This window comes from Lissotriton helveticus, chromosome 5_1 (genome assembly GCF_964261635.1).
Source record: "Lissotriton helveticus chromosome 5_1, aLisHel1.1, whole genome shotgun sequence".
Taxonomy (NCBI): domain Eukaryota; kingdom Metazoa; phylum Chordata; class Amphibia; order Caudata; family Salamandridae; genus Lissotriton; species Lissotriton helveticus.
Genome location: NC_136065.1, coordinates 1,994,019,421 through 1,994,032,118, shown reverse-complemented (window position 1 = coordinate 1,994,032,118; position 12,698 = coordinate 1,994,019,421). Strand labels below are relative to the sequence as shown.

At 45.6% G+C, this 12,698-nt stretch overlaps 2 protein-coding genes across 2 annotated transcripts in view; both read right to left on the bottom strand.

Moving 5' to 3' along the window:
• LOC144753937 (E3 ubiquitin-protein ligase TRIM39-like) overlaps positions 1-12,698 on the bottom strand; it is a 251,227-nt gene that overhangs the window by 145,863 nt on the left and 92,666 nt on the right. Inside the window, exon 3 of the mRNA XM_078641466.1 lies at positions 8,425-8,655. Within this exon, the coding sequence (XP_078497592.1) occupies positions 8,425-8,655 (231 nt within the window). The remainder of the gene's footprint in view (positions 1-8,424; positions 8,656-12,698) is intronic.
• On the bottom strand, positions 1,678-5,185 carry LOC144752347 (uncharacterized). Its single transcript, XM_078640289.1, has 3 exons — positions 4,114-5,185; positions 3,628-3,832; positions 1,678-1,714 (listed from the first exon to the last, which is right to left on the bottom strand). Exons 1-3 carry the CDS (start codon positions 5,183-5,185, stop codon positions 1,678-1,680), a joined length of 1,314 nt encoding a protein of 437 aa, XP_078496415.1.

The window sequence follows — 12,698 nt, the reverse complement described above, 5'->3', positions numbered from 1 at the left end:
AATTAATCTAATTCCTGGAAGTCGCTGATAAGATCTCCTATGGATCTGTGAAGGGATAGAGGAATCTTTGTACCAAAAACCTGACAAGATCCATGCTCAAACTTTGAACCCTGGAACTCTGTAATCAGTGATTACTTTGCTAATCAATAAACATTTTTTGTGACAGGTCTATTTGGTATTTGTTTTCCGGTTGGAATAGTCTAAAAATCACGGACTCCTTGCAGTAGTTTTCAACTAAGTTCTCAATGTTTTGGGGCATTGTATCAATCACTGCAGTTGCTGCTCTCTGTCTCAGGCTGATGCTCTGGGGAAGTAACGTTCCAAAGTAAAAACTGGCTTTTCGTAGGAAAGTACCACTGCAAGTACAAGGCTCACACTCTATCCTTAAGATCTCCGAATAGCTCATAGAGGCCACATCACCCTGTGTCGCCACTAATAGTTTGGTAGATCCCTTAAATCAGGGGTTCTTAACCTGTGGTCCTTGGACCATGGGAGTCCACAATGCATCTTCAGGGGGTCCATGGCTGTTTAAAAAATTAAATAATAGTGGCAGAATAATAAACTATACATACTCTGCAAAGGTGAAGGAGATTGATATTGTAGGCTAAAAATTAAGCTTGTATCCTTTTACTGATTCGCGGGAACCAAACAAGTAACGCAAAACAGAATCTAGAATGAACAATGTAGATTTTCCTAGTTATTATGACGGAAAGTCTTAATTTTATTAAAGACACGGAGGCGAGTATTATGCTTTCTTATCTTGCAATTTAATTAACAGCAGCCAAGATAAGTGTAAAACTACAGTCCCCAGAGGGCCAGGCGACAACTGGGCCATGGGGACGAGAAAAAACGAGATAACAGTAACCAATCAGAACACACCTAATAGATAAGAGCACACACTGACTGCGCAGCTTCCTCTTTTCGCTGAGAGACAGTCAGATAACAATAGAGAATAAAGGAAAAAGAGCCATAACCAGAAAGAACGCCAAAGTCCAGGAGCAGAAGTCCTTAATCAGAGGAATCCATCGCCAAAGTCCAGGAAAAGGATCCGAAGGGGATGGAAGAACCAGAGGAGACATCCAAGCAGGAGATGAACGGAACCGCTGGAGAGAAGATCTTCTATGAAGCAGGCGGCAATGCCGGATTCGCTGTAGGGAGGGAGAACACATGTTAGTAGTGTAGCGGCGGGATAATACTCGCCTCCGTGTCTTTAATAAAATTAAGACTTTCCGTCATAATAACTAGGAAAATCTACATTTTATGACAAGACCGGAGGCTCCTATTATGCTTGTTCAAAGCAAATTAATAACATCAGAAGCAACAGAATGAATAGGCTTACAATAAAACATGCGGAAAATACTGTCATTGGACCAATCTGCTGATCTCAGTATGTCCTCTAAACGGGAGCCAGACCAAAAGGCTTTAGAAGCCATGGCTCCCCGAGCCGAATGTGCTCCGAAAACAGAGACATCAATACCGGCAAGGGACATAACCCAGCGAACCCACCTGGCCAGGGTAGGGGAGGAAACAGGAAGGTGAGGTTTACGAAAGGAAATGAGAAGTTGGGAACAAGAGGGCGTTCTGAGATCAGCGGTCTTTTGTTCATACATTTTCAAACACTGTCCCACACAAAGTTGGGGTTGATCGGGAAAATAAGGATAAAAAACAGAATCTAGGTTAGTCTTTGTGCGTCTGCGAATCTGGAACAGCACACCTGTAGGGGAAAAATGGCGAGAAGAAACATCCAAGGCTCGGACATCAGAAACTCTTTTGATAGACACCAAGCAAAGCAACATTGTAAGTTTGGCTGACAACATTTTGAGAGACAAAGCAGAATTAGAGGGCCAATTCAGGAACAATTTAAGTACAACAGAAACATCCCACAAAAAAGTATACTTAGCCAACGGTGGTTTGGAGCATCGAACGCCCTTGAGGAGGCGACAAATCAGAGGATGAGCCCCAACGGGCTTGTCATCAATGTGGGTATGATGAAGGGAGATAGCAGAGCGATAAAGGTTAATGGTTCGATAGGCCTTGCCAGCACTGGCCTGAGAAGCTAAGAAGTTGATAACAGAACTTAAAGAGGTTGAAAAGGGATCGAGAGACCTTTCCAGACACCAGCTTGCCCAAAGAGACCAGGCGGATTTGTAGGCTTTTGAAGTGCCCGGGGCCCAGGCTTGGTCGATAAAGTGAGCAGCCTCTTGTGAAATGAGGATGTTAGAAGGGGGAGGCCGGAAACTTTCCAGGCCGACAGAGTGAGGGAGTGGTCCAGGATCAAGCTGTGACGCTCGCCGAGAGGGTTGAGAAGAAGATCGTCGAAGGATGGCAGAAGTACAGGAAAATCCATCGCCATCTCCAGAAGAACAGGGAACCAAATTTGGGCTTGCCAGAAAGGAACCACCAGTACCAGCGAGGATTCCTGGCGACGAATCTGCGCCAGCACTCTGTTGATCATGAGGAAAGGAGGAAAGGCATAATGGAGTTGACGAGACCAAACTTGGAGGAAAGCATCCGTGGCAAGAGCCAAGGGGTCCGGTCTCCAGCTGTAAAACTGGGGCAATTGAGAATTGAGGCGAGAAGCAAAGAGATCGATAGAAAAGGGACCCCATAAAGTTGAAAGAGAAAGGAAGACGGAGGGACAAAGCCTCCAGTCGCTGGAGTCGCGCAGGAACCGCGAGTGCCAATCGGCCACTGAATTGAGGTTGCCCGGAAGGTACTCCGCTGTCAAGGAGAGATGATGGGCTAGACAATATTCCCACAGACTTCTGGCTAAGTCCGCCAGGGGTTTGGACTTTGTGCCGCCGAGATGATTTATGTAACGAACCGCAGAAACATTGTCCATGCGTAAGAGTATGGAACAGCGGATCCTGTCTTTGGAAAGACTTTTGATTGCAAAGGAGCCAGCAAGCATCTCTAAACAATTTATGTGCAGTCTGGACTCCTCTCTTGACCATGCTCCTCCAGTCGAGATTGGACCACATCGGGCGCCCCAACCCGATAGACTGGCATCGGATTCCAACACAAGATCTGGGGATGTGGCGAAGATAGTGCGCCCGTTCCACGCATCTAAATGGTCTATCCACCATTGCAATTCTGTGCGGGACTCTTGGTCTAGAGCGATGACGTCTGAGTAAGCGAGGCCTTGGCGAAGGTGTCTGATCTTCAAGCGCTGAAGGGCCCGGTAGTGCAGAGGGCCCGGAAATATCGCCTGAATAGAAGAAGAAAGAAGACCGACAATCCGGGCCAGAGATCTGAGAGATATGACAGAAAGATGTAGCACCGAGGCGATTTCCGCTTTGATTTTGGAAATTTTGGAAAGGGGGAGGCGTAAAGACGCCGCCACCGAATCCACTAGGAAGCCCAGAAATTCCATGTTCTGAGAAGGGACCAGAGAGGATTTCTCGAGGTTTACCAGAAAACCTAAGTCCAAAAGGAGACTCTGAGTGGTCTGAAGATCTGAAAGAAGACACTGCTTGTCCGAATTCAGGAGAAGGATATCGTCCAAGTAGATTATGAGACGGATACCAAGAGAGCGAAGAAAAGCGACCACTGGCTTCAGCAGTTTCGTGAAACACCATGGTGCCGAGGAGAGACCAAAAGGGAGAGATGTGAAACAGTAGGTCATACCTGACCACTGGAATTGGAGAAACTTCCAGTGAGACTGGTGGATTGGGACTGTGAGATAGGCGTCTTGGAGATCCAAACGAACCATCCAATCGCGGGGGCGAAGGGTGTCCCTCAGATGAAGGATCGTCTCCATTTTGAAATGACGATACACCACAAAGTGGTTGAACCATTTCAGGTTTATGACAGTGCGTAATTTCTTGTTCTTCTTTTGAACCAGAAAAATGGAGCTTAAAAAGCCTGAAGAGTCGTGAGGAAAAATTTGAATGGCCTGTTTTTGTAAGAGAGAATCTCGGTGGAAATGAGATTTGCCATGTGCAGAGAGAACACGGGAGGCGGAGGGGAAAAGGTCTGGACAGGAGGAGAGTAAAACTCTATAAGATAGCCTTGAACCGTGGAAAGGACCCACGGGTCTGCACTTATGGATTGCCATTTTGGTAGAAACAGTTTCAATCGACCTCCTACAGGAGGGAAAGAAGACGGGCTTACCTTGTTGATTGGAGTTGGAGTTGCGATAACCTTGACGCCCTCGGCCGCGGAAACCACGGCCTCGTTGTGGGTAAAAGCGCGGCTTGTATTCTTGGGTGTTGTCGTAAGAAGTCTTGGAGCCTTGATTGTAGGGACGGCCGGAAGAGCGACCCCTGCCTCGTCCGGCCCGGCCAAAAACCCGAGGAGCAAAAGTCTTTTTGATAGATTGCTGAGCCTTGTCAAGGGAAGCGAAGGTAGAGACAAACCGGCTGATGTCGCGCACCAAATTCTCCCCAAAGAGAAGACCATTCGCCTTTGAGCCGGGGTCCATAGGAGCAAGGTTAGCCAGTTTGGGATCCAATTTGATCAAAAGGCCCTTACGTCTTTCGTGGGTAATGGCAGCGTTGGCATTGCCCAGAAGGCAAAAAGCACGTTGAACCCACATGGAAATGTCTTCGGCTGAAAGATCCGAACCATCAAGACGGGCAGACTCTGCCATGTCGAAAATACGGGCTAAGGGACCCACAATGTCCAATAACTTGTCTTGACATGTGGACCATGCCTTGTCTACCCCACGACGAGGGTCCTTGCCAAATTTAGAGAAGAAGGTAAGGAGAGGTTGATCGATGGTAGGGACGAGGGTGATCTTATCTGGAAGGGCGGGTTTAGGACACTCAGACTTCAACCTGGAACGCACAGTCGCCTCAAGAGGGAGACGAAGGCGGGCGGAAATATATTCTCCAACATGGTGAGAGGGTAGCCATTCGGTCGAATTTGGATGACGAATGGAGGACGGGTCAAACATAGGGAGACCCTCCGAGTCAAAAACAGGTTCGAAGTTAAAAGAATCACATTTGGGAAGTTTCGGGGGGGGGGGGGGATCAGTGACGTCAAAGATATCAAATAGGTCGTCAGCATCAGGCATATCATCATCTGTGTCCAAGATGGTGGAAATCATTAATTTCTTTGTAGGGGACTCTGTGTGCTTAGATTTTTGCTTCTTTTTACCTTCGGAACCGACAAACCCCTCCTTAGTAGGAGGCCTGTGAGGCACTGAGTCCTCGTCCATAAGCGAGTGAGACTCGCTAACCATAGCTGACTTTTTTGACTTATGCACAGAAGCAGAGTGTTCCACCTTGCGTTTTCTGCTATCCCCCGCAGAATGGGCCAAAACCTTGGACAACATGCTGACCATGGAATTTTCCATATTTTTTGATAGTCTTTTCATAGAGACTTCCATTGCCTGTTCAACTGAAGTGTTGATAAATTTGTGAAGGTCCTGCTTGAGAGACCCATTATCCAAAGAAGAGGAGTTTTCCTCAGAAGAGCTCTCGTGTTCCATGTCAGCCAGCTAGGGTAGTGAAGGGTTAATGACTGGGAAAGAACAGGGGGCGTGAACAGGGGAAGGGCAGGGGCGGGCTGAACTGAGCGAGGAAACCGGGCTGGAGGCAGTCAGTCAGCCGGCTCTGGGAGAGCGAGAGCAAAGCGGAAAGCGGGAAGAGTGAAAAAACGGGCTCCGGCGCCGGTGAGGCAGGCGAGCTGCAGGCGGTGAGAACGTTCGCGAACAAGCGCGAAGACCGCGGAGCAGGAGAGACCACTGTAGGGGCGGGGACGGGGGAAACAAGCGTGAGGCAAGCGGGACAACTTTGAATGAAAGGAAGCGCACAAAGCGCTAGCAAAGCAACGCAACAGCGCGTGAACACAGGAGCATAAATATTAAGCTGAAAACATAAATATGCATAAATTAGCATGAAACATAGCGAGCATAGATAAGAGAACACTTATCTGACTGCGAGCAGCAAGAAAAGAGGAAGCTGCGCAGTCAGTGTGTGCTCTTATCTATTAGGTGTGTTCTGATTGGTTACTGTTATCTCGTTTTTTCTCGTCCCCATGGCCCAGTTGTCGCCTGGCCCTCTGGGGACTGTAGTTTTACACTTATCTTGGCTGCTGTTAATTAAATTGCAAGATAAGAAAGCATAATAGGAGCCTCCGGTCTTGTCATAAAATTGATTTAAAGCAACAATTGCGTTCTGACAAAAGGAGAGCAAGCATTCGGAGCAAACACGATTAAGCGATATTCTACAGCTTATCATATAAGTTCATCTTTAAAAAATAAAAGTACATTCTGAAAAGCTTCAAACTTCGCATAAAACTAACATTTTGACTTTTGCATGATTCTTTGTCAAATAAATACATTATTATGTAACTAGTTTGATGTACACTTGTTCCTGTATTTTGTGCATTGTTTTGGAGGTTCAATCCGTAGAAATATCTTATTGAGGGATCTCCGACTTCCAGTAGCGATTGTGTGGATGTTCACAAAAGTTGAAAGGTTATGAACCAGTTCACTAGGTGATAGTGCAAGCTACGGATGGTCAAAGCTTAGGATCCAAATAACGCAGAGACCAACTTCCAATTCAAACAAGTCGGATCATTGATACTTACAAAAGCATTTTCCCATTGCAGCGCTGGAAGAGTGAAGTTTGGCCCTCAAGAGATTGAACCTATGCTGGGGTAGAACGCCCCATTCAAAGCAACGAGAGACAAATGGAATTTTGCAATCTGAGTTTATTGCTGGTTACTTGAAAGGGGCTCAGTGTCTCCCCATTCATCCTGAGCCCGTTGGCACATGTCCATCATTGGATGTCAGTGGATCTCATTCAGGCATAAGTTAGGAATTTAAAAGGAAGAAGGTACATCTTAAACCAGCCAAGCTAGAAGCTGGGTATCAGCCTTGTCTTAAAAAAGGGTCTCATATAGACATCAAACATCCACTAACCCTACATTTGTGAGATCAAACAGCCACTAACCCTACATTTGTGAGATGAAACATCCTCTAACTCTACATTTGTGAGATCAAACAGCTAGTAACCCTACATTTGTGAGATCAAACATTATCTAACTCTACATTTGTGGGATCAAACATCCACTAACCCTACATTTATAAGCTCACTCTATGCTTGCAAGGCACATCAAATTCGTGAATTTCCAAACCTGCAATCGTTGCTAGGCTGTACTGACTTTATTGGAGCAATGCACCAATGATAAAGATTTGTTAAAAATATTGAGAAAAGAAAAAGAGAGCCTGAGAATGGAAACACAGTCATACTGAACTTAAGCAACCTGGTAAAGATGATACAATATTTCTCACTGATACATCCACCGACACTTGGCAGAGACAGACAGGGTAGGCAGTGCTGACTAGTTTAGCTTCTCTTCAAACCATGTGAAGAAGTGTAGTGGCCAAAATGGCACTGGAGGCAGGTGGTCTGCTTGAGTGTCCTGCATTTTTTTCATTGGCCATGTAACTCCACATCCTGCCACTGATGTTTTCTCTGTCTTTGTGATCAGGCTGTTAAGTGGCCTTCTCCACTAGCTGCACTGATCTTTTCATGCTCTGCTTGTGAAGGCTTAATACACCAAACCATCTACTGGTACACGCATTGTGAAGCAGGAAGGCTGGTGGTAGGGCACAGAGAGTTGAAATGACTTGGAGAGAGGCGCCATGGAGTCTCTGGTCGCAACACATGAAATACACAAACACAGTCAAGGAAACTACATGTCACATGAAGCTACAGGGCTCTCACGTGATATGCAAGCAGTGGCAGACATTTTGAAGGCACAAAGTAAATGTTCCCCCTGGTCCAGAGGGTCCTTGATAGATAGTCCAGATGCGAAGTTGCTGCAGCGTGTTATTAACAATGGAAGTCCATGAAAGACTTAGAGAAACCATTAGTCTTTAAACTCATACTTTCTAACACTATTTTGGAAGTCATCCTTTAAGGATTATGAACTCACATATTGCATCTTTCGAGATAGGGAGCAAAAAGGATTCTCAGCTCTTCACAGTCTTTTGAAGCTCCTTTGGTATTAAGTTACAGGTAAAGGGTGACAAAGTGATTGTTTGTTGTCAGGATAACTTGATAATACTAATGTACATTTATTATGCTGCAATTTATGAGCCGGCTAAGAATGCATCATAAATTACAGAGCATGTTCACATAACACAGATCATAGCTGTCTGCAGTGAAAGGCAGAGTTTCCTTAACCATTAGAGAGTTGGAGATACAAAAATGTTTAAATGGACACCTTGTACCATTTTAGAAATCAGGTGCTGAGCATTCTCTATAACATCCCTGAAGCTGTACCATTCACCTTTCTCTGGCTATACTTTTACCCAACACATTACCTTATGCATAGTTAGAAGTGCGGTCAGAGAGGTTTAGAAGTATTCATCATTCTCAATGGATCACATTTATAAGGTTGGTACTTTCTGACACCGATGACTGTTTGGTGATCTTTTTGTTCTCTAGATTTATAAACTTGTCTTACCTTCAGTAAATCCACCTCTTGCTGTTGACACTTCGATTCGATCTCTGTGATCAGGCTCTTGAGGACAGATTGCTGTTCTTCCAATTGTGTCACTTTCTCTTTGATGCTCTGCAGACACTTCTTCTCTTCCTCCTCCAGGCTGCTGATGTGACGAGATTTTTCCTGCTCCAAAAACTCCTGGAGCTTCTCAAACTCATTAGTGATTTGCTCTCTTTTGCTCTTAAACTTGGCCTACAGCAGAAAAATAAATCACTTAATACATATTTCTGAGACGGTAGAAATGTGAGTAACTTTATCAATTGGCTCTAGGGCTGCCCCATTATGATGCAGGTTTTCTTATCATTCACCAAGTAACTGAGTGCCATCATATCTGACATACCAGAGAAAGCAACATCCACTAGAAGAGCAGGTGACAGGAGCGGTAGCTCTTCCCCACGTATGGACATTTCTGTTTCTATTATTTGATCCCTTGGTGGAAGAGTGGAGGTGTTTGGTTGTCTAGGAAAAGAATGGAATGACTGTACTGCAAGCTGTGATAGAAATATTTACTGGAAAATCGTAATTGTGTCACAGCACAGGTACTGTCGATGGAAGTTACACTCAGCTTTAAAGGTAAGTCTCTTCTCCACAAGAAGACAGTGTGGAGAAAGGTGCACTAGATGTAATTTATGAATGCATTTTTGGGTCGGAAAATTCCAATGGGAGAGAAAGAGGAGCTCACCATCAATCAGATGCGTTTTAAAAGCTCAGAAGAGAACATTTTTAGAGCCTGCATTGAGAAAAGGAAAGGGCTTGGTTAACAGAAACGCCATGATTTGGAGGTGAACGAGTTGGGGATTGGTCAGGAGACAACAACATGGCCAACGAAAGTCTGGGGAAAGCCTTGCTATGCACAAAAGGCCTTTGTGTTTTATGTTAAAGACAAGAAAGTACTGGTTCATCTAGCAAGAGTATAATTATTAGTACAGGAAGGAGTCATTTTACAGTGAAGTACATTTAGGGTATCATCAGCATAAATTAAGTACGTGTTCTTGCTCTTCCCAAGGCCTTACAATACATGCTTGAAAGATAAAAAACTCAGTTGCTTCAATTTGTTTCCAAAAAACCTCACAACTGTAAGTATGCTCAGGTTCAGATAATCAATTGGCACTAACCCACTCCTGGAAAAACATCACTGGTATCACACTACAGAAAAAGTTTCTAATCACATGGGCTACAATAGGAAGAACCTACATTTCCATATAAACGAAAATGTGAGATCATTAACTAAATTGGAGCACTTGCTAGGTTAAACAAGCATGGACAATGGTAATAAGCCTTGTGTGTGAAAAGAGGTAGGTATGAGTGTCTGTGTGGAGGGGGGCAGTGGGGTTGGGTGGTGTGTATATATGTATATATATGTATATATATGTGAAAGCAAAAGTCCCGAGATGAGAGGAGCAAACAATGGCTGGTGCTGGCGGCGAGGTTCAGGACACCCTCGCGAAACAATGTTTTCAACAAAGATTCTTCAAAGAAGACGCCGCACTGTGGAAAAGTAAATTTTGCTATGTTCTGTGTCCCTACGTGTCATCCATCATATGTTATCTGTGCATGATTAATATGCATATGTTATTCCCCATGTTCGATTAAAGACGCAATTATAGTTGTGTCCACCTTTAGTATGTCAGTTTCCAGTTCTCGTGAATACTACGAATATCAGGCCTATGTAAAGCTACGTTGCCACGTTTCTCAGTGTGCACGTTATTTCATTGTAAAATCTCCGTTTCTAGGCCTCAAAAGGGCCTGGACACCAGATTCAGCTCCTGTCCCCTGAAGCCTCGCTGAGGAGCGATACAGCCCCCGCCTGTATCCTCGACCCTTCACTTACTTCCTGCCTCGCAGTGCCCGGTTCAGCCTGGCTCTGCTTCCGAGTCTGCCAAGAGTATGTTATGATTCGAGTTATCAGTACAGCCCTCCTTCTCTGCATTCCCAAAGCTACTGAATCGCATCAATAGTTTCCGTCATTGTCTAGCCTTTACGTCTCCATGTAAGAGAAATACTGCATTTAATGATCATTTAATATTCTTCATCACGCACTACATGTAGAATAATGCATGCTCCAGTCTTAGAGTCTGTTCGCCTTTACCCCGATAACATTTGGATTCTATCAACATGTTCTCTAAACATCAGATACTAGATACTGCTTAGGTACATGTCGCCCTGACTCTCCAGACTTCAGTCTCTGCTCCTAGCACAGAGCTCATAGCCCCCAGCTTCTCCTAGTAACACGTCATTGCCAGTTTGCGCGCACCATCAGGTTAGAGGTCCCGGCTCCTTAGGTAGCCCCCTCCATGGTTTCCACCCCATTCATGACATATTCTGTTACGTTTGCATCACATGTCTATGTATACGCCCTGTTACACCTCTTTTCACCCTTATCTTTCGCGACTGCTACGCGTCACGCCTATTGCTCTTCCCACTGCTACGCCTATTGCGATGTAATGCTATGTGTTTGCGTTATGTATATATGCTCATGTACTGTTATTAAAAAGTTATTCCTTCCTAGCCTTCTTGTCCAGATCCTGGCAGCGCTGCCAGGGCTTGCCATCCTATTCCTGTGCAGGTTGTCCTGTCCCTGTCTTTATGCTGTATTAAACCTGCAAAAACTCCTACTACCTCGAATCTTGACTCTTATTTATTGAGCTATCTGTTATTCATTTATGCATTCAAAAAGAGAGGTATTATTTATTTATTTACCACATAATGGCGCCCGAATAGGGACTTGCCCTTTCCCCACGCGTCGGTGAAGCCACGCCGACCCCCTGACCCTCTGCAGTCGTGACGGAACTCTTCTGCGCACCGGCAGATATTTCTGCTTCAAGTATCCCTCAGGCCCACGGAGGAGACGGAGGAGGCGGTCCAGCATCCAGACGAGACGGTGGAGGAACGCGGCGAGTCCCGACCAGAGCCCAAGCCGAGAGTCCAGGGTCCGAGGTATCCGGAGGCCCACCCGTAACAGAAGTCCGAAGTTCGTCCGTCCGGCGTCCAAGCAGTCCCGTCCAGTCTGAGGCCTTCCGTTCTTACTGCCCGGTGAGTACCATTACTGGGGTAGTATCTAGACAGGGTCAATTTAATTGACTCTGGTCCGTGGGTTGGTGGTACACAAGCCCACAAACGAAGTGTCCACTCCGGTGGATACGGGTCCTGACGTGTCTCTGTATGAGACCGGTAAGTTTCGTACTGTTTCAGCAGTGCATCTAGTTTCTGTTCTAGTCAGTTCTGTTCTCGAGAAAATTCATGTATTCTGTTTTCCGTATTCCAGGTAGTATTCTGTTCGAACTGTTATTCTGAATGTTCTTCATGTATCTTGATGTCGTGGAATGAGTGTGAAGTAGTTATCGTGTTTATTGTGTATCGTATTGTGTCCAGATTATAGTTCAGTCATGCCGCTCTTTTCAAAACTGCGTCAGTTGAGAACTAGAAAAGGTCTGCTAGAAGCAGCAGTTCCTGTCCCGCCTAGGGACAGTCCAGGTCATTTTATGTATCAGAAGCATGGCATAAGCGCCATATTGTATCTAGATTTATGGGTCGAGTATACCAAACAGTTAGAGGAAAAGTATAGATGGCCTGTGTCAGGCACATGGGATGCCGAGTGCATCATGAGAGTAGAAGAAGCATTATGGAAAAAGAAAGCCAGACAGTCACAGAAAGATGCCATCGAGTTATGGCGCAAAGAATCTCATAAAAGAACCGAAAAAGAAATCAGAAAGTCAGAATTAAGTAGAGAATCCTTGGAACGAGCCCAAGAAAGGGAATTAATCGAGATTGGTGAACGAGTTAAAACCGAACAGTCAGACAGACAGAGGCATGCTCTTATTAAGGGTATGTATCCTCTTCTTGCCGAGGGCCGGCCAAAAGCGACCCCGGAGGCATCCAGTAACTTTCCGCCACCATTAGTTCCGACCAAGCTACGTCACAAACAGACCGCAGCTGATATTTTCATTTCGTCCTATTTGGACGACACAGTCCCAGAATACGCAAATCCTGTTCGCGCTCCGCCAGTCCCTGTAAATCAGGCACTCCCCGTTTCTCCAGACACCGGGGTACCCCTTGCAGTACCTGTTACGGTCCCCCCGGTCCAGCCCGCCATACCAGTTCAGTCCGCATTTCAATTTCCTGCCACACTAGTACGAAGAGGATCAGTCGACGATTCTAGTTTAGGGGCCGCAGGAGGAGGTCCTCCTCAGACCCCGCCGCCACATAAGCGTTTAACGTCAGCCGAATTACATGCA

Bases quoted from the DNA above. Each gene is read 5' to 3' on its own strand.
- LOC144752347 (XM_078640289.1), bottom strand. From the start codon at position 5,185: ATGGTTAGCGAGTCTCACTCGCTTATGGACGAGGACTCAGTGCCTCAC. The intron at 3,833-4,113 runs GTAAGCCCGTCT...CTGGTTCAAAAG, and splicing joins CTCCAACTCCAATCAACAAG to AAGAACAAGAAATTACGCAC. The intron at 1,715-3,627 runs GTATGACCTACT...TTTCCCCTACAG, and splicing joins TCTCCAATTCCAGTGGTCAG to GTGTGCTGTTCCAGATTCGC.